General features: G+C 59.4%; 9 protein-coding genes across 9 annotated transcripts; 7 read left to right on the forward strand and 2 right to left on the reverse strand.

Moving 5' to 3' along the window:
* Positions 1 to 489: 489 nt before the first annotated feature.
* On the forward strand, positions 490 to 2671 carry BKCO1_4000157 (flavin-binding monooxygenase; the record flags this gene model as incomplete). Its single annotated transcript, XM_020275579.1, has 3 exons — positions 490 to 551; positions 766 to 2337; positions 2407 to 2671. The coding sequence occupies 3 exons, from the start codon at positions 490 to 492 to the stop codon at positions 2669 to 2671; spliced, it is 1899 nt and encodes a 632-aa protein (XP_020134172.1).
* Positions 2672 to 3031: 360 nt separating this feature from the next.
* BKCO1_4000158 (fungal specific transcription factor domain-containing protein) lies at positions 3032 to 5607 on the forward strand (the record flags this gene model as incomplete). Its single annotated transcript, XM_020275580.1, has 5 exons — positions 3032 to 3198; positions 3248 to 3352; positions 3411 to 4218; positions 4267 to 4518; positions 4570 to 5607. 5 exons carry the CDS (start codon positions 3032 to 3034, stop codon positions 5605 to 5607), a joined length of 2370 nt encoding a protein of 789 aa, XP_020134174.1.
* A 755-nt stretch (positions 5608 to 6362) lies between these two features.
* Positions 6363 to 8351, forward strand: BKCO1_4000159 (patatin-like phospholipase; the record flags this gene model as incomplete). Its single annotated transcript, XM_020275581.1, has 3 exons — positions 6363 to 6511; positions 6570 to 7398; positions 7473 to 8351. The coding sequence occupies 3 exons, from the start codon at positions 6363 to 6365 to the stop codon at positions 8349 to 8351; spliced, it is 1857 nt and encodes a 618-aa protein (XP_020134173.1).
* Positions 8352 to 9154: 803 nt separating this feature from the next.
* On the forward strand, positions 9155 to 9918 carry BKCO1_4000160 (endothelin-converting enzyme 2; the record flags this gene model as incomplete). Its single annotated transcript, XM_020275583.1, has 3 exons — positions 9155 to 9355; positions 9418 to 9684; positions 9736 to 9918. 3 exons carry the CDS (start codon positions 9155 to 9157, stop codon positions 9916 to 9918), a joined length of 651 nt encoding a protein of 216 aa, XP_020134366.1.
* Positions 9919 to 10400: 482 nt separating this feature from the next.
* BKCO1_4000161 (uncharacterized protein) lies at positions 10401 to 11489 on the forward strand (the record flags this gene model as incomplete). The annotated part of the gene is made up of 1 exon (XM_020275584.1): positions 10401 to 11489. The coding sequence occupies one exon, from the start codon at positions 10401 to 10403 to the stop codon at positions 11487 to 11489; it is 1089 nt and encodes a 362-aa protein (XP_020134367.1).
* Positions 11490 to 11850: 361 nt separating this feature from the next.
* Positions 11851 to 13452, reverse strand: BKCO1_4000162 (uncharacterized protein; the record flags this gene model as incomplete). Its single annotated transcript, XM_020275585.1, has 1 exon — positions 11851 to 13452. One exon carries the CDS (start codon positions 13450 to 13452, stop codon positions 11851 to 11853), a length of 1602 nt encoding a protein of 533 aa, XP_020134368.1.
* A 775-nt stretch (positions 13453 to 14227) lies between these two features.
* On the reverse strand, positions 14228 to 16517 carry BKCO1_4000163 (cell cycle control protein; the record flags this gene model as incomplete). Its single annotated transcript, XM_020275586.1, has 3 exons — positions 14228 to 14740; positions 14794 to 16335; positions 16407 to 16517. The coding sequence occupies 3 exons, from the start codon at positions 16515 to 16517 to the stop codon at positions 14228 to 14230; spliced, it is 2166 nt and encodes a 721-aa protein (XP_020134369.1).
* Positions 16518 to 16767: 250 nt separating this feature from the next.
* Positions 16768 to 18018, forward strand: BKCO1_4000164 (atp binding protein; the record flags this gene model as incomplete). Its single annotated transcript, XM_020275587.1, has 1 exon — positions 16768 to 18018. One exon carries the CDS (start codon positions 16768 to 16770, stop codon positions 18016 to 18018), a length of 1251 nt encoding a protein of 416 aa, XP_020134362.1.
* A 460-nt stretch (positions 18019 to 18478) lies between these two features.
* On the forward strand, positions 18479 to 19707 carry BKCO1_4000165 (eukaryotic translation initiation factor 3 subunit h; the record flags this gene model as incomplete). The annotated part of the gene is made up of 2 exons (XM_020275588.1): positions 18479 to 18999; positions 19131 to 19707. The coding sequence occupies 2 exons, from the start codon at positions 18479 to 18481 to the stop codon at positions 19705 to 19707; spliced, it is 1098 nt and encodes a 365-aa protein (XP_020134363.1).
* Positions 19708 to 19856: the final 149 nt, after the last annotated feature.

A 19856-nucleotide genomic window follows, 5' to 3' on the forward strand; every position in this document is an offset into this window, starting at 1 on the left:
GGGGAAGGGCGTACCTAGGCCAGTGAGATGGGAGGGTGGCACCTCGGGAAAACGTGAGCAACTTCCGTGTTGTGGGCCACGCAACGCTGCTTACTTCCTTTGAGATTCTCGTGTCTGTTCCTCTTTCTTTCTTCCTCCTCGACGCAGCAGACACTTCTAGTGGCAGCACTTCACGGCATCGTCTCTGCTGTTCTTGTCCATCTCAATCTTTGGTATCCGGAGTGAGCGTTGATCCGAGGAGTCGACCACCTGTGTGCCCTATCCGCTAGTCCGCTATAGCCCTTAGTCGCACCAGCGAACTGGGTGAAGAAAACACAGTTCTGCGTCCGCGTTCATCATCATTAGTCAGGAGGGAGGCCCGCACCTGAGTGCCAATCTACTCCCTACCCCTCCCGAAGCGCCCGAGCCCAACCTACTCGCGATCGACGAGTGAGCCCGACAGAAGACTAGTCAAGGACGACAGAAAGAGAGGCGGCAAAGCTATATACGATGCGCAAAGGCGATGAACGCGTGATCCACCACGCTGGCGGCTACGGCCCGGACGCGTATACGTACGGCACCATTTTCTATTACACTTCCTCGTCTCTCCCCAAAACACCCATAACCCTCCTAGTCATTTTGCTTTAAAGCCACATTGAACCGCCCCTCTTCCTCCCCTTCACTCCAAAAGAAGAAGAAAACAAACAATCAACCAACCAACCAACCAACCAACCAAAAAGAACCCGACACACACTCACACACTAACCCTTACCCCCACCTCCACAGCTACTACCCCGTCCTCATCATCGGCGCCGGCGAATCCGGCATCGCCACCGCCTGCCGCCTCAAGGACGGCCTCGGCCACGGCTTCGACCAGTTCCGGCTCGTGGAGCGGCAGTCGGGCGTGGGCGGCACGTGGTGGATCAACCGCTACCCGGGCGTCGCGTGCGACGTGCCCGGCGTCTTCTACTCCTTCTCCTTCGCGCCCTTCCTCACCGCGTGGAAGAAATTCTTCCCCCCCGGCGCCGACGTGGTGGAGTATCTGGAGCGCGTGTGCGAGGAGTGGGGCGTCGCGGATAAGGTGACGTGCGGTTGCGAGGTCAAGGCTGCGAGGTGGGATGCGGGGGAGGGGGTGTGGGAGGTGGAGTTGTGGCATTTGAGGCGGGGTGTGGGGGATTTGAGTTATAAGGATCGGGAGCGGTTGGTGGAGGAGGGGGGGGAGGAGGCGGTGGTGGTGCGGAAGGAGAGGGTGAGGGCGAAGGTGGTGGTGAGTTGTGTGGGGGGGTTGGTGGAGCCGAGGGGTTGGCCCGAGGAGGGCGTGCCGGGGAGGGAGAGGTTCGAGGGGAGGGTGTTCCACTCGGCGAGGTGGGAGCACGGTGTGGATGTGAGGGAAAAGGATGTCGTGGTGGTGGGGACGGGGTGCAGCGCCGCGCAGCTGGTGCCGAAGCTCGTCAAGGAGGAGTTCGGCGCGAAGAGCGTGACGCAGATTATGCGCTCGCCGCCGTGGGTCGTCCCCAGGGGGAAGCCGCCGGGCGGTGACGAGTGGTGGGAGCGCTGGAGCCCGGCGTTGATGGCGTATGTGCCGGGGCTTGAGCGCACGCTGAGACTGCTGACGGCTGCGGGCGCCGAGTATGACTTTCGGCTGTTCAAGAACGGGGAGTGGAATGAGAAGGAGAGAAAGAAGCTGGAGGGGAAGCTGTTGGAGCACATGCGCGAGACGGTCCCGGAGAAGTATCACGAGATGTTGACGCCAGACTATGGGGTTGGCTGCAAGCGCCGCATCTTCGACGCGACCTGGTTCCCCGGGCTGAAAGACTCGCGCATCGAGCTCACGACGCAACCTCTGACGGCGGTGAATGAGAAGAGCGTCACGTTGGGGCCTGGGCGCGTCTATCCCAAGCGCTCCGAGAAGGAAGAGGAGGAGGCAGAGAGGACGATTCCGGCGGACATCATTGTCATGGCCAACGGCTTCGACACGACGAAGTGGCTGCACCCGCTCAAGGTGGTCGGTCGCGACGGGCAGGACCTGGTCGAGGTGATGGAGCAGCGTGGAGGCCCGCAGGCGTACCAGGGCACCGCGATGGATGGCTTCCCGAACTTCTTCATGATCTTTGGGCCGAACACGGCGACTGGACACAGCTCGGTCATTCTGGCGACGGAGAATATGGTGAACTATGCGCTGAAGTTCATCAAGCCCATCGTGCGGGGCGACGCCGACACGGTAGAGGTGAAGAAGGAGGCTGAGGAGGACTACACCAGAGATGTGCAGCGGAGCCTGAAAGATACGGTGTTTGCCGCCGGCGGCTGCAACAGTTGGTATTTCGACAAGAAGACGGGATGGAACTCGACGGTTTATCCGTAAGTGTCTTCCGATTGGTTGTGGGGGAGTGAGTGAAGCACACAGGAGCTGACGTGAGGGCTATGCAGGTACACACAGATCTGGTTCGGGCTGAGGTGCATGTTCCCCGTGTGGTCCGACTGGAACATCACGTATACGAAGAAGGGGCTGCTGAAACTGTACCTGCAGCGCGGCCTGCGCGTGCTGACGGCCTTGGTACTCGTGATTGGAGGGTGGACGGCACGCCAGAGAGGGCTCACGGCAACCAACCTGCGTGTAGCATTGAGACTTGCCCTGGGGATCCTGCTTGACCGCGGAATCGGTCTTCTCAGGACCGCAAAGCAGCTGTTGTGAGGGGTGTTTCTTTGGTGTTTCATACTTCGACAGGCTGGAGGCTGAAGGAGAGGGAGAGGGGTGTTTCTTAGATGCCATCATGAATGCAAATGCTGGATATGGTGCGTGAAGAGCTGTCACTGGATGCTCTCGTCGGGAGTCTCTGGTGTTGATGTGATTGATTTTGAGCAGGCGCTGATTGGTGCAGACGTCTGGCCTCGGATAGAGAGGGGAGCAAGGGCGGAGCGCCTCCGCTTTCCCCATGGTGAGATCGACGCTTGCCGCAGCAGCCACGCTCAGTCCGCAGACAGACGAGGACACGCCCACTGAGGCGCGCAACCCCAGCGACCTTGCGCGCACCAAGTCGACCAGCGCCCCAGCATGAGCACCAACGGCGCCCCCAGTGCGAGCCCCAATCGCGACGGTAGCACGCCCGACGCCCAGCCTGGAGGCAAGCGGAAGAATCCCGACGGCTCCGACGCCCATCCCACCCAGCAGCGAGCCAAGCGCAACCGCTACATCTCTATCGCCTGCAACGAGTGCAAACGGTACCACCTCCCGCCCGCTGCCTGCTCGGACGTGCTGACCGGGTCCCAGCCGCAAGATCAAGTGCAATGGCCAGACACCGTGCCAGCGCTGCGGAAACCTCCAGCTGGAGTGTGCCTACGCCCCCAACTGCTGCAACAACTTCAAGGACTCCGAGTGCGTCCCCTTGCCCTTCTACGATCCGCTTTGCACCCTGCTGACCCGCTGCCCGCAGCGAGTTCAAGCGCATGGACGCGCACATCCAGGCCCTGCAGGACCAAGTCGACACCCTCTTCAACAACCTGAACAGCCTGCGCAACCACGTCGATGCCAGTGTCCTGGGCTCCGCCGCCTCGCCCTTCCCCGATGCTCAATACGCGCGCTCCATGTCCATCTCCCAGGCCTCAGTCCAGGGTCCGCAGAACAACGGCCGTGCCAAGCAGCAGCAACAGCAGCAACAACAACCCAAACACCCTCGTTTCCACGGTCCCACCAGCAATGCCTTCAATCTCGACGTCGCGAAAGCAAACCTGCAGTCGATAGGCATAACCGCCACCGATGAGAATGCCGACGATGGTGCCTTCACCCAAGACGCCACCCCGCTCGATAGTCCCCGCCTGGCGCCGCTCGCTCCACCTCCCAGCCAGCATACGAACAAGCCAGTATTGCATACTACAAAAGATCCCATGTGGGCAATCAACAAGGATGAGGCTATCAGGCTGTGCCATGTTTGGCATGAGGAAATGGGGTTGATGTATCCGGTGCTGGACATTGAGGCTACCATCCGGCATGCGACTCTGCTATACACGTTTATGGAGGCGGCGCATAGGACGCGCCTGGTCGAAGTGTCGTTCCCCGGTGCCGACGCCATCAGTGACGATCAAACAATCATTTTGAAACTAGTGCTGGGTACTGCGTTGATTCTGGAAGGGAGCGGAAAGAGCGAGCTAGGAACGGCCATGTTCCAGAGCATCCGGGCCAATGTCGAGGCCGTTTTGCTAGCCCCAGCGAACATTCGGGGGATTAAGATGCTGACTTTGACCGTAAGTCGGCCCTTGCTGTTCCATGTTGCTCGCATCTAATTAGCCAAGGGCATGTATCATTTCCACCGAGATGAAGAGGATACGGCTTGGCGCATCATCGGCCTGGCAGCACGCCTATGCATGGAGCTTGGTCTTCATCGCCGTGAGACGTACAACACAATCTTCACCGAGGAAGACGAGCGCGCTGCCGCAATTCGGCTGTTCTGGTCTGTGTACGTGCTCGATCGAAGGTGGTCATTCGGCACGGGTATGCCGTTTGCCTTTGAGGACACGGACATCGATCCCAACGTGCCAAAGCCGGTTAGTCAAGTCATTGCGGGTCATTGGAGGCGATCATCTGACCCGACTCAGGACGATGCCACACCCTACCTCAATTGCATGGTCACCTACAGCAACATTGGATCCCGCGTGTGGAAATCGATAGCGCATAGTGATAATGCACCAATCAGCAAGGAAGAGATCGGGTACCTTGACTACCAGGTCATACAATGGCATCGATCGATTCCGCTGGCTCTCAAGTACATACACCCGTCATCTAGCAATCCTCAGGACCAGCAGCCGGTAACCCGCAGCATACATCGTTTCCGTATCCTGCTGTACCTTCGGGCCAATCAGATGCGCATTCTCATATACCGCCCTGTCATGCACACGACATCATCCATAATGGAAGACATGACGGCCGCGCAGACGGTGGTTGACGTGGCCAAAGACACAATCAACGTGCTGACCCATACCAACCAGACGACAGACATTTACCGCAGCCATCAAGTCATGTTCCACTACTTTCTCATTTCAGCCCTCGCCGTCCTCTTGCTTGCCGTGTCGCACGCACCGGGTCAGTTCAGCGAATGCTGCAGGGATGAGTTCTACATGGCTCTTGACCTGGTGCGCGGGCTATCGGCGAACTCATATGTCAGCAAGCGGCTTTGGCGAACCATCAAGGTGCTCAAGGAGGTGGGACCCAAGCTCGGTCTGAATCTGCGTGGGGGTAACCATGTAGTAGCTGTGGATGCAACAGACCCGCACTCGTCGGCGGCCGTCGCCATGGCCGGCTTGGCTGGACACCCGGTGGATGAGAATTTCCTGTTTGGGAACAATGGCGGCCGAACGACGAATGGAGGGCAGAGGCAAGGCTCTGGTGGTGGTGCCGCCGGAAACGGCAGTGGCGGTGGCAGCGCCAGCGAGAGCCCGAACGGGATGGCCAATGACCTGACGAGCTTGTTCGAGGCGGCGGGTGGGTTCGCGGCGAGCACGGGGTTCGCGCCGCAGAACGGATATCTCATGTCGGCCAGTGGTGGGGAGGGAGGACCGCAGGCTGGGGCGGAGATTGTGAATGCTGTGTTCGGGCACGACGACGAGCTTGCGAGGATACTGCGGGAACTGTTTTGATGATACTTAATTGGTGCCAAGCGGTACTTGGAGCACGCGGTTTTGGGAAACGGGTTAGGTCCGGCTGAGGAGGGCGTAGCAGGACTGCACGACAGCGCAGGCGGCAGCAGCTGGAGCACGGCCGAACGTCTGTCAAGTCGATTACCTCTTTTGGGCAAACCGGGCGGCATTCCAGAGCTTGGCGGGAGTGCGGCGCTACGTTGATCCAGCCTCCTGATCGGCGCGGGCGGTGTGGTTCATTTCGTCTGGCATGTGAAAGTGACGAACGTTGAACGCAGCTCTCACCACTTTCACCTACCTCGGGCTGCTGGTGCTATCACACCCCACAACGTGTTCATTCAGCCGATGTCTCAGCCCTCCGCCCGATCCAGCACGGCCTGAGGCATGCACAGAGCGTCCGGACCCCGAGCAATCATGCGCTAATCACGTCGCGAATAAGCCGAAGTTCAGCTTGTTGGCCATGTCGCAGTCACACCCAAAGCACCACCACCACCAGCACCCGCCGCAGCCTTCGGCTCAGCGCCCGCCCACCACCTTCTTCCGCCTCCTCAAGGCCATTTTTCGCGTCTTTCTTGAGGTCGCTTTTTTCTGGCAGCTGGTGCGTCATTCTTGCCTTGCCTCGTGTCCCGCCCTTCCACCCCAACGGCCCCGCTGCCGCTTGAACCACAAGTCGCTGTCCTCTGTTGCTTTGGCTCCGCTGCCGCCCCCGTCTCCCGCCCCGTCTCCCGCCCCGTCTCCCGCCGCCCGCTCTGCCCATGGCTAATGCCGTGAAGCGTCTGTATGCCTGGTGGCGGGCGAAGTCGCCGCGCGATGCCCTGCTAGAGACCCTCGCCGACGCACGCATCTTCGAGGAATGGGAGGCTTCGGCATATCAGCTTGACGAAGTGCTCGGATATGATCTATGGTACTGCTCGACCCTCTCCCCGTCCCCGACTCGACGCCAACTGACGTCGTGCGTCCAGGCGCCAGAACCCCACCAGCAAGTACTACGACTACCGTCTGATCTACGAACGGCTACAGGCCATCATCGACGCCCGCGAAGAGGATGACATCCTGGGGCTGGTGAACCTGCTGCGGTCGGGCCTGGTGCGGAACCTGGGCAACATCACGGCGCCGCGGTTGTTCAATCGCGCGTATGCGGGCACGAAGCTGTTGATCGAGGACTACATCACTCAGGTCGCCCTGGCCATCGAGTACGTCACCACCTACCCGACCTCGCCCGGCAGCACCGGCAATTCCGACTTGGGCCTCACCAACCAGGCCAAGCTCGACGTGCTGCACGACACGCGCCAGGCCTTCGGCCGCAGCGCCCTGGTCCTGCAGGGCGGCGCCATCTTTGGTCTCTGCCACCTGGGCGTCGTCAAGGCCTTGCATCTGCGCGGTCTGCTGCCGCGCATCATTGCGGGGACGGCCACGGGCGCGCTGATCGCGGCCTTGGTATGCGTGCACACGGAGGATGAGGTCCTGGAGTTCTTGACCGGCGACGGCATCGACGTGACGGCGTTCGCGAGGAGCAAGGCGGAGAGAGATCACGAGAAGCAGGATTTCCTGGAATCATGTTTGCAGGAGGGCAGCTGGTGGGGCGCCACGCTGCTGAGACGTCTGATCCGGTTGGCTCGCGAAGGGTACCTCTTGGATGCTCGGGCGCTGGAGGAGTGCGTCAGGACGAACGTCGGCGACATGACGTTCGACGAGGCGTACGCGAAGACGAAGAGGGTGCTGAACATCACCGTGTCGACCACCAGCGGCGGCGTGCCGAACCTGCTGAACTACCTCACCGCCCCCAATGTCGTAAGTCCTGCTCAACAACACCCCGAAGCACACCACGCCTGCCACGCCCGACCCTCCGCTAACCATCGCTCCAGCTCATCTGGTCCGCCGCCATCGCGTCCAACGCCTCGACCTCGACCGCCGCCCACCCCGTCGTGCTCCTCTGCAAGGACGAAACGGGGCGGGTGGTGCCGTGGGCGTCGGCGCAGGAAGCAACCTTCCGGCCCTGGACGCACGCGCAGTACTCGCAGTCGTCGCCCAACGACCGCGAGTCGCCGCTCCACCGCATCGCGGAGCTCTTCAACGTCAACCACTTCATCGTCTCCCAGGCCCGCCCTTACCTCGTGCCCTTCCTCCGCTCCGACCTGCACCACCCCAACCCCCGCCAGGACGGCAAGTGGCGCTTCAGCATGCCCATCCTGCGCCTCGTCGTGCTCGAGGTCCAGCACCGCCTCAACCAGCTCGACAGCGTGGGGCTGCTCCCTTTGGGGATCCGCCGCTTCCTCCTCGACGAGACCGTCCCGGGGGCCAGCCTCACCCTCGTGCCCGAGCTGACCCCCCGCGACTTTTGGCGCCTGCTCGAGTACCCCACCCGCGAGTCGCTCGAGTACTGGATCTTGAGGGGCGAGCGCAGCGTGTGGCCCGCCGTCGGCGCGCTGAAGGTCAGGTGCGCGATCGAGGTCGAGCTCGACAGGGGCTATCAGCTCGTGCGCAGGCGCAAGCCCATGGACGTCGTGCAGGGCGGGCACCAGCAGCAGCACCACGTCGCGGTTGGGAATCAGCAGCAGCAGCAGGGGCAGCAGCAGCAACATGGCGGCGGACATGGACAGCAGCATGGAGGAGGAGGAGGAGGAGGAGGCCAGATGGTGACGAATGGCGGGAGGAAGGGGTCGGCGGTCGGGTTGCAGATGTCGATGGGGGTTGTGGATTCGGGGAGGAGGGTCAGGGCGAGCAGTTTTGGGGGGGATGGGTAGGGTAAATTTGGATGGTTGGGGGAAGAAGGGGGTTGAAAAGGGAGAGAGGATTGAGGAGGAGGGTGTTTTAGCTTTTGTTGTTCTTTTTCTTTTTCTTTCTCACCTCCTTTATGCGTTCAACGTTTCTTCTCTTCGACGATGGTGGTGTTTACTTCTTTTTTGTCCCTCAGCTTCTGGATGGGGGCTCTACATCTTTCTTTTCCCTTCCCGCGTGCAGACGATGTAGCGGTCCACCCCACCCACGTTCACACGTGACATTTTACGTGGGGAGCAAGTTGGGCTGAGCGTGCGAAAAGCTTTGATAAAAGAAGAAAAAAGAGGGAGAGAGTATCTTTTTGACCACTGCGTTTCCTGGATGTGCCTTTCTTCGTTCAGTCATGAGAGTTCAGCCTCTGCAAGCGCGGTTTACCTGAGAGATGGGTGGATGGCAGGTGCTTCACTTGCGCCGTGTGATATCAAAGCACCACACATGGTCATAAGAATGCTCTCATGGCCACAAGTACATACGCTAAGCCGGCGTCGCGCGAGTCTTCAATGGTTCTCTTCCTGCGAGCCCAGGTGAATGCGGAGCACAGAGTGTTACTACTCTGATGGATCCGGGAATCCGGGTTTATGGCTCGGTGGGAGGATCGTGACTTGCGATGAGTGTAGTGATCAAGTAATTGCTGCCAGCCGCGTACCCGGCGATGTCTTGCAGGGATGGCTTATCGATAAGGAGCAAATGGGCGAAAGTTGTAATAATTCGCGTCGCGTCGCGTCGCTTTTCCCCTCCATCCTTTTTCGCGCAGCCAATCGCCCGAGACATGAAGCCTTCTGAAGAAGCGGAAGCGCTGGCCACGCCCGGCTACTGGGATGAGCGCTATGCAAAGTCAGACGGCGAGCATCCCACGCACGAGTGGTTCAAATCGTACGAGGCTCTCGAGCCCTTCTTGAAGACCCATCTCTTCGAGGCGTGGAGCCCGGACAAGAACCCCCGCATCCTGCATCTGGGCTCCGGCGACAGCGTATGCTCGCAGCCTTCAGCCGCTGCTCCGTCCAGGACGCTGACCCGACTCTCGCCTCACAGACCGTTCCGCATGACCTCGCCGTCCGCGGATACAAGAACCAGCTCTGCGTCGATTTCTCCACCGTCGTCGTCGAGCTCATGTCGGCCAGGCACGAGCAGGAGAAGGGCATCGAATGGAGGTGGGCCGACGTGCGGAACATGGCCGACGTCCCCGACGGCTCCGTCGACGTGGCCTTCGACAAGGGAACCCTGGACGCCATGATCTTCGGAAGTCCCTGGGACCCGCCCGACACGGTCAAGGAGAACACGGCCCAATACATCAACGAGGTCAGACCTGTCTCGAAACTGCGCGCGTGGCTTGGCTGATGATGTCCTAAGGTCTTTCGCGTGCTCAAACCCGACGGTGCATTCCTCTACATCACCTTCAGGCAGCCCCACTTCATCAAACCCATATTGAATCGCGACGCCATCTGGGACCTTCAGATGGAGTATCTCTCGGATGATAAAAGCTCGTTCGATTACCACGCCTTTATCCTAAAAAAGAAGAAGGGGCAATGTTGAGGGTGCTTAGAGTTACTGTGGGGGGAAAAAAATGGAAAGCACGACATGGCCACTAACAAATAAGACTCCTTCCTTAGAAGGGCCCCTCCACCGCGAGTGACGAGGCTTAGAATCTGATGACACGCTCCAGAGAGTCGCCGGGTTGGCCTCGCGCGTTACCTTCACGGGAGCGTTAAGCGCGGTGTGAACTTCTCATGAACACCACCACACTTGTTCCGCGAAGCCAGAGTGAGCGGACCGCGCCGCTGAAAGTGGCATGTGTATGTCGCCATGTACGTGCCGAAGCTGGGAGTGGCCACGCCTCCGTCGCTCTTTCCCTACGTTCAGGTCCACCCAAAAGAAACTCTCCACGACGCATCAATTCTCATCTTACTCGTATCACCACTGGTATTTCTACAGTCCAAGCTAGCACTGCCTTTCTTTGGCCACATAATTCTCTTCTCCAGCGTAACAGACAACCACCCCAACCATCACTTATCACCATGGCTAGCAACAACCCAGCAAATACACGGCCCCGACAACCTCGGGCCCAGAATCTGCCTCGCAACCCAGCAGGTCCACAGCCACAGCAGCCTCGGGCTCAGAATCCACCCCCGCTTCAGTACTCTGAGTCTCCGGCGTTTGAGCTCCCATCTTTTACACTCGCGCCACAACCGGCCCCTCAGTCTCCAGAGTTTGATCCCGAGGAGCTCCCATCTTTTGGAGTCGCGCCGCAACCGCCCCCTCAGTCCGTACCATCCCAGGTCTCATCAACTGAATATCCACATGATGAAGCCCGCCCTCCCTTCCAGCGGCAGTTCTCAACCGACGGCGTCATCATCATCTGGTACGGCCCGCGTCACGACATACCCCCGCGTTTGGCCCTCCAAGTCTACGTCAAGTTCGACACCTCGCACTACACGGGGGTCCAGCTCGACAGCCTCGTCCGGTCCATCTGGAGGGAATGCTTCACCGACACCTTTCCGGCCGGTGTGCGTCTCGACATCATCATGAACAACAGAAATGGAAACCCCATCAGGTGGGACTATGACTGCGTGGTGCACTACGAGGGGACCCTCAATTTATCCTGCAAATTTCCGGACCCGGTGACGGAGCCGAGACGGGTCGAGGACATGCGTGGGCAACTACTACTGCCACACCCGTTCATGAGACACATGTCGGATTACCTCCATCCCGACAGCGGCGTCAGGTACACGGGCTTCATCATCACCGTGTCCGACCCGAAAGTCCTCGAAACCGACGGGCTTGGCCCCTCGCTCATGTGGTTCAACCCAACTGACCCGGACATCATGGTGCGTCGTACGCCCGCCGAGCCCCCGTCGAGTCTGGAACTGCAGAAACAGCGAGAGGCGTATGAGAGAGACTCGAGATGGTTAGACGTGGGAGCTAGGCGGTTGTATGCGCGCGTTGACGGGTCTTGCCTGTGGTCGAAGTGTTTGAGGCGCATGTGCGCATCGATGCATGGTTATAGGTCCTGGGAAGATGGGTACTATGATGAGCTCGCTCGCGCTTCGGGTGAGAGCTACGTGCATCCCTTATCGGCGCTAGTTGCTGGTCGAGATGATGTTTAAAATCACGCGACGAGCTCGATATCACTTTGCTTCAAGGGGTAGCAATGACATTAACAGGCCCGGGCAGAGGGCAGTTCGTCAGGACCATCAACGGACTATCCACAAATACTAGTTCTTTCCAGCTTCACAATGCATTCGAGAGTGATAGCCTATTTCATGATCACCCATCATATATAGCGACCGAGAAAATGCCCATGTCCGATTGAAATAAACCCAAGTACCGAGACTAGCTTACTCAAACATAAAGCCCGATGAACACTGCAAGCTCGTCTTTTCCTTCTATAAGCAATCCCTTTCCCTGCCGCCATCAAAGACGCACCCACTCCGTGAACTCTCACTCCCCAACCTCTCTTTCCTCCTCCTACTCGCCCTTCGCCTCCTCCAACCCCTTCCAAACCTCCTCCTCCACGTCCCCCTCCCCCTCCCCCCCCTCGCCCGCCGCCACCACCTCCCGCAGCTCCCTCAGCCCCCGCTCGCACCTCATCCCCCAAACCTCCATCGCCCGATCCGCCCTCTCCTTCTCCCTCTCCCTCCCCGACGCCTCCTGCCAACCGTCGTCGTCGTCACCCGCGACGTCGTCGTCAACGTCGATACACGCCTCCACCTCCGCCTTTGCGTACGCCCTCCGCGCGACACGCACCTGCTCCAGCAGGATGAGGATGCGGGGCGGCATCCGCGTCCTTGTTCTCGTCTTTGTCTTAGTCTTTGTCGTCCTTGTCGTCCGGCGGCCTCCTCCCGATGATCCGGCGCTGGTGGCCGCCCTGGTAGTGGTCGCTTCGTTCTGCACGGCTTCGCTTGCTTGTGGATCGGCGGGATGCGGTGGGTGTGTGCTGCGGTCTGTGGCTGTGGCTGCATGGTCGGGGTCTTGTTTTATTTGGGTTCCGTGAAGCGATGGCTCTTCTCCGCCGCCGTTCGTGGTGGTGGTGGAGGGCGAGTCGGTCCTGATGGTCTTGGCGGGGGGGATGGTGTCGTACGAGGCGGGCGAGAATAAAGGGCTGTGGCTGCGGCTGCGCTTTAGGTAGCGCTTGGGTGTTCCTGTGATGGTGGGAGGAGTGGTGGGGGTGGTGGAAGGAGCTGGGGGCGTTGTATTGGCGAGGCTGGAGTTTGATGAAGACTTGGTGGTGCTGGAAGCTGTGGGGTGGCTGTCGGTTTGTTGGCTTGTTCTTGGTTGACGGGACTGCTGGCGATGGTCCTGGTGCTGGTGATGTGTTGGTCCGAATGACGGGAGAGGAGAAGCAGGCCACAGAAGCTGTGTCTGCCAAGTGGTCGGGCTGGAAGATGGACTTGCGCGCCCTTGTCCAATACTGTGATCCCTCATAGCTCTAGTGACCGGGCCGGGAACCTGTCCATGGGGTTCTGGTTGCTCGTTTTCATCTTCAATTGTTATCGCATCCGCCATTGTGACTCCTTCTCCCGGTACAGAAGCGCCCGCGGTCCGTGACGCTATCTCGCTGTACCGCGCATTATCAAACATCTTCGCGACCTCGCCATGCTTTGACGGCGGCGTATGCCTCTGAAGCCAGCGCGATAGAACACCCGTCCTCCTCGGTCGATATTGATCGCGCAGCACGTGTACCATGTAGCATAGCTTCTCAACACAGGCTTCGCGATCCGCATCGCTTTCCATCTGTCCATGGAAGATGTCCTGGGGCGACGCAGCGAGACCAGGAAGCACCTGCAGTATCAGGTGGATGTAGTGGTCGAAACGCGTGAAGTGGGTCTTGTCTACTGCGGTTTCGTCGAAATAACCCGTGGGGTTGGCGAGTTCACGCAGGACGGCGGGGACGATCAAGTTTATGTTGATGCATCCGCTGAATCTATCGTCCATCGGACCCCAGAGGAAGTCGTCGCGGAATTCGGCCCAGGCTGCGAGGAATGCGGGCTGTGAGAGGACGCGGTCCCGCAGTTGGTCTTCGTCAGCCATGCCTAGCCTTTTCAGGCAATTGCGGATGGTAATTCCCATGTGCGATGCTGTTATGGAGCCAATTTGAAGACGGGCTAGTCTGGTGTGGAGGGTGACGCAAGGATTTCAATTGCCGCAAGCTGTTAGAAGCGTAGGAAGGATGTGAAGCTGTGATGTGGAAGTGGAGTTGAGAAGTCGACCGGACCTGCAACCCGGAAATTTGGGGCCGAGTGGGCAGGCACAGAAAAGCTATGTAGGTGAACTGTGAAAGCAAGCGCGCCTTCTTGTGTCGGAAGTGAACCCACCATTGCTCCTGCTTCTTTCATAGACAAAGGTCATAGCATTCGCCACCAGCAAGACGAGCCACAAGCTGTAATGGCCTACATTCGTGACAGAATTTTCTACATCACTTTCCTTCTTTGTAACTAAGGAATGAGAGAGGTCCATTATTTTTTTCTAAATGGGCTTTGGGCCAATGTACCATCGACAGATACCTCACTCTCGTTGTGATCCTATTAAGTGCTCGTAACGAAGGGGCTGGTATTAGAACAACTTGCTCGAGCGACGCTGTGGTGAAGTGTAGCTAAATTCTGCAACAATGACATTGCCAATGGGCAGCTTCAAACACTGACCCAGCCATGACGCACGCTCCCGTATATCTCGTTGAGAGGCCCTCAATGACCCGCTCAGCGACGTCTTTCTCCCTCGTGAGCACCGAATAAATAACTTTGTAACGAACAAATCATATCCTCAACTCAGAAACTCCATTAGTTCGGGTATGCTACTACCAACGCCAGACCACTTCGCCAGTACCTGTTCTTTTACATCTGCCCCCTTACTGCCCCTCCGTCAACACCCTCGTCCAATCAAACTTTTTCCACGCCTTCCTAAACCCCTCTACCCTCCTATCATTCCTGTGCCACCTGCCTTGCCTCTTGATAACCTCTGGCCCGACATCCAACATCCCACCCAGCGTCTCCCTCGCAAACAAGTCCCCCTTCGGCCACCTGTTCGCGTCCTCGACGATATGGCCCATGCCGCCATCGAGCTCGAACCAGACGTGGAAGTACGGCATCTCCTTGGCGATGCTGCGGCGGAAAGCCATGCGACCCATGCCCTCGCGAGACTTCTTGGCCGTGTCGATGAGCTTCTTGTGCTGGGTCCACTCCTCGTCGGCCGAGAGGATGGCCTCGCGGAAGAAGGCCGGCGCCGTCTCGCCGAGGTCGTACGGGATGGGCACGGCGTTGAGCGAGGCGTGGCGCTTGCGGTGCGGCGACGCCGCGTTTTCGTAGAAGACGACGTCGCGGCCTTGGTCGTGGTACATGCGAATGAGGCATTTCATGAAGTTCTGAGATGTTAGGCGTGGGATCTGGGGGTTTTTTGGACACGTTGGCGACTTACCCTGATCTCTTCCCATTCGTCGTCGTCACACTCGAGCAAGTTAATGCGGTGTTGAATGGGAATAATACAAGCGCCTCCTTCGCTGAGCTCGGGCTCGGTGGGGAGGGTGAGATAGACGCGAGTGCCCAGAGACACGATGGGCGCAACCGGAGGCGTATTTGTGTCTTCGTGGTGGCAAAGGGGACAGCTGTCCAAGATGCGGTTCATCTTTTGAAAGTCGCCGATGGCCGTGTTTCTAAGGTTGACGTTGGATTTTTGGACGTGCTTGGCCAACTTGCTAGCATTCTCATCCATGTAATCCAGGTCGTCGTCGAATTTGGCATCCTTTGCGATGGTCTCAGCCAAACGATAGCCTTCCCCGCCTTGCTGACCTCTTGTCCTCCGCTCTTGCCTGACCATGTCCTCGATGCTCATGTCCTCGTTCTCCACCACCAGACCGCGTTCTCTGCCTCTCTTGTTATCGATCTCGTTGACTTCGCCCTTGCGGCTTGCAAGCATCCTGTTCTCCATCGCACCCAACACCACCACCTCGGGCTCTTTGCGGTTGGCAGCACCAGCCACGGCAGCATTGTATTCTGCTTCAAGCGCTGCTGCCTCGGGGCCTCCTTTCAATTTGGCCTTCATCATCTTCGCCCGTAGCCTATTTAGGGAGGTCGCATCCAGTACAGCAGTCCTCGCGGGAGGAGGTTTTTCTTGCATGACCTGTCCTTGAGGAAGCTCCGGTACCTCGTCTGCACTCGGGATCGAGTCTCTGCGGACGCCGGCCTTCATCTTCCTCTCCTGGTAGAGCTCCCCGCCTGGCTTTTCTTTTCCGACATAGTCTTTGCCGTACATGGCACGGCGTTCTAGCTCCGTTTCCTCCTCTCGAGCATCATCGAAATCCCGAAGACTACCGTATCGTTCCACGGCAACGTCGTCGACAGGACGGCCACTCTCTTTAGCCTCACGGTAGACATTCTTGAGCTTCCTCATCCGCCATTGAGAGCCATTGTCCCCAAAGGTATATTTGACTTCGTGCTGTGTCGGCTCTTCAACAACACTGGTATCTTCCTTGCCGTCTTGCAAATCTCTCAAGTGCTGGTTCAGCTCCTTGTCGTGAATCTTCAGGTCGTAGTCTTTCTTCGTTGCCTTCGATTTGTCCGGCTCTGGCTCCTTCCTCCGCTGCACGTAGTCCACGTCCATTGCTGAGGGTGCCTCCATCCAGGAGTCGCGCTTCAGGTTCGACGCCTGCGCATCGGCCAGTCGCTGGTCGAGGATATCTTCTGTAGGCGGTGCATCCATGGTACCCTTCTCCGGGCGCGCGTCTTCGTCGTCATCGGCACGGGGCGATCTCGAACGTTTACGGTCATGGTGCCCACGCCTTGATGAACGATGTTCGTTGTCGCGGTCGTCGTCTTTATGGCGCCGGGACGAGCGGTGCTCGTCGTCATCCCGACGTGAGCGCTTGGGTCGGTGGCGCGATTCCTGGTCATCGTCCTTGTCGTGGGAGCCGTGGTGCCTCGAGGAGTGATGGTGTCGGTGGTGGTGTTTGCGCTCGCTATCCTGTTTGCGAATCAGCGCATGTGCAGTGCCATGATGCGCATCGTAGCTGCTCGGGGGAGAGCTTGTGGTACCTTGGAGCGATGATGATCCCGGTCTCTGCTGCGGCTGCGGTGACGGCGCTTGTGGGAGTCCTCGCGGGACTTGTTCTCGGCGAGCTCGCGCTCAAAGTCTTCGAGACCCATATTGAACGACGAAGTGGTGGGCGTTGTCGTGATGCGGAGCACGTCGGCGGAGTTGGCAGCGTCTCGTCCCGCGGGCGCGAGTGATGATCTCGCGCACCTCCGCCGAAACTTTTCTGACGTAGCTCCCCCACCACCACCAAATCTTCCACAGATCGAACCACGCAAACCAGCTTCTCTTCTCCCCCTTCCGCGCCGCGCGCAAAGCATATCACCTAGCGAAACCGGATCAAGACACCCCGTGCGCATAACAATGGCGACCAGCCCGTCCGGAGCGCCCGTCTCCATCGTCTGCGTCGGCATGGCCGGCAGCGGCAAGACGACCTTCATGCAGCGCATCAACGCCCACCTGCACCAGAAGAAAGAGCCGCCATACGTGATCAACCTCGACCCGGCCGTGCGCAACGTGCCCTTCGACAGCAACATCGACATCCGCGACTCGGTCAACTACCGCGAGGTCATGAAGCAGTACAACCTCGGCCCCAACGGCGGCATCATCACCTCGCTCAACCTCTTCGCCACCAAGATCGACCAGATCCTCGCCCTGCTCGAGAAACGCACCGCGCCCCCTCCCCCGCCCGCCGAAGGGGAGCCCGCGCAGCAGCAGCAGCCGCAACACAAGCCGATCAAGAACATCCTCGTGGACACGCCCGGCCAGATCGAGGTCTTCGTGTGGAGCGCCAGCGGCGACATCCTGCTGGGCTCGCTGGCGTCGAGCTTCCCCACCGTGATCGCGTACGTCATCGACACGCCGCGCACGGCATCGACGAGCACCTTCATGAGCAACATGCTGTACGCGTGCAGCATCCTCTACAAGACCAAGCTGCCGATGATCCTGGTCATGAACAAGACGGACGTCAAGGACGCCGAGTTCGTCAAGGAGTGGATGACGGACTTTGAGGCCTTCCAGGCGGCGCTGCGGGACGAGGAGAACGGCGGCGGTTTCGGCGGCATGGAGGGAGGTGAGGGCCCGATTGGCGGGGGCAGCGGCTACATGGGCAGTCTGCTGAACAGCATGAGTTTGATGCTCGAGGAGTTTTATCGGCATCTGAGCGTTGTTGGCGTGAGCTCGATGACGGGTGCCGGCATAGACGAGTTCTTCGAGGCAGTGACGGAGAAGGCGGCCGAGTTTGAGCGGGACTACAAGCCCGAGCTGGAGAGGAGGCGGGAAGACCGTGTGAAGGAGAAGGAAGAGAGACGCGAGAAGGAGCTTGACAAGCTCATGAGGGATATGAGCGTCGGTGGGGCCTCGAACAAGACGCCCAGCAAAGCTAAGAGTAAAGGAAGGAGGAAGGAAGAGCCGGAGACGGTCAGCGACCTCGAAGATGAAGACGAGGACGAGGACGGGCCGGCTGCAGACTCGGATGACTTTGTGGAGGATGATGGTGACGATGAAGGCTTGCAGGACAGGTACCAGAAGGCGCTCAAGGAAGACCATGACCGGGCTTCGGGCGGAGACGACATGAGCTTTGCGCGCTATGTCACGCAGGCTCGCATGGGTTGAAGCGTTAGGCGATTTGGAGACATTTTGGCGTTCGGAGACTTGGATGGCAGCATGGGGCGGTGTTCGGGACAATCTCGTTTCATGATATCAAAAAGTAATGGTGTCTGCGGAGCAGATGGTCCATCTTCTACCAGTGAAAGCTATCTGATGGGCGTGATTCTGGATGCCTTTGATGCCTGCGGAACCGTCTCAACCCGATTCTGACTTGGGGACTGTGGCAGCACCCATCGAAAAGACGCAGCTTGTGCTTTCGGTTGCATTCCATTTCACTCAGATGGCGGAGAAGCAGTGCGATCACACGGCGATTTTTCAGTCGTCGAGCTGGTCGTCGGCGCCAAGAGCCGGTAAGCGAGCTTGCGGCGGCGTGTGCTGGGCCTAACAACGAATTTCTGCCCCACGGGCCGCCGACGCGCGACACCACCATCACCGCGACACCGGCAACCCACAATCCCCAGACACCATGGCCGACCTTCTGAAGGATTCGCCGCTCCAGGCGGTGCAAGTCGAAGCCCTTGTGCTTATGAAGATCATCAAGCACTGCTCCCAGGCCTTCCCCACCACCGCAACCGGCTCCATCGTCGGCATGGACGTCGACGGCACCCTGGAGGTCACCAACTGCTTCCCGTTCCCGAACGTCGATGCTCCCGTTGACGGCACTCACGACAACCAGCAGAGCGCTGCTGCCGCCGCCCCGCGCGCCAAGGCCAACGCCGTCTACCAGAACGAGATGATCAAGTTCCTGCGCGAGGTCAACGTCGACGCCCAGAATGTCGGCTGGTACACCAGCACCAGCATGGGCAACTTCGTCAACCTCAACACCATTGAGAACCAGTTCTTCTACCAGAAGGAGGCGAACGAGCGCACCATCGCTCTCGTCCACGACGTCAGCCGCAGCTCCCAGGGCGCTCTCAGCCTGCGCGCCTTCCGCCTGTCGCCCCAGTTCATGCAGGCCTACAAGGAGGGCAAGTTCACCACTGAGAGGTATGCTCTACGCCCCACGTCATCAGTGGAGAGCTCGTCATGGGCGTTGGAAGATCGAGACACTCCACTGTCCCCAAGGCTCTCCACTGCTGTTGTATCCCAACACGCGCACCACCGCTGACACGTCGCAGCCTCCAGAAGAGCGGCCTCCGCTACCACGACATCCTCGTCGAGCTGCCGCTCATGGTCCACAACTCGCACCTCCTCACCTCACTCCTGCACCAGCTGCCGGCGCAGCCCGCCAAGGACGAGCTCAACTTCCCTTCGCACCTCGCGGCGCTGCACACGGACCCGCGCAAGCCGCAGCCGCCGCTGTGCCCCAACTACGACGCGCTCGACCTGTCCATCGACCCGTTCCTGGAGAAGACGTGCGACCTGCTGCTCGACAGCATCGAGAGCCACCACACGGAGCTCAACAACTACCAGTACTACCAGCGCTCCATGGGCCGCGAGCAGGCCAAGATCACCGCCTGGCAGCAGAAGCGCAAGGCCGAGAACGCCGCCCGCGCCGCCGCCAAGCAGCCCCCCCTGCCCGAGGACGAGTACCAGCGCCTGTTCAAGCTGCCCCAGGAGCCCAGCCGCCTCGAGACCCTGCTCAACAGCCGCCAGGTCGAGCAGTACAGCAGGCAGGTCGACGGCTTCACCGCCGGCGTCTCGGCAAAGATGTTCGCCGTCAAGAGCAACTTGCTGCCGGGCGAGTCGGCGTAAAGGGAAATTTAAGGAGAAAGGGGCGGATACCACGGCCATGGAAGGATGGGGAAGAGGTGGCTGCCGCCGCATCATCGACTTTTTGTCGCGGTGCGGCTGGTGGCTGTGTAGTTGGGGGCCCACCGAGTGGAATCGCAACAGGGTGAGAG

This window comes from Diplodia corticola, assembly GCF_001883845.1.
Source record: "Diplodia corticola strain CBS 112549 chromosome Unknown scaffold4, whole genome shotgun sequence".
Taxonomy (NCBI): Eukaryota; Fungi; Ascomycota; class Dothideomycetes; order Botryosphaeriales; family Botryosphaeriaceae; genus Diplodia; species Diplodia corticola.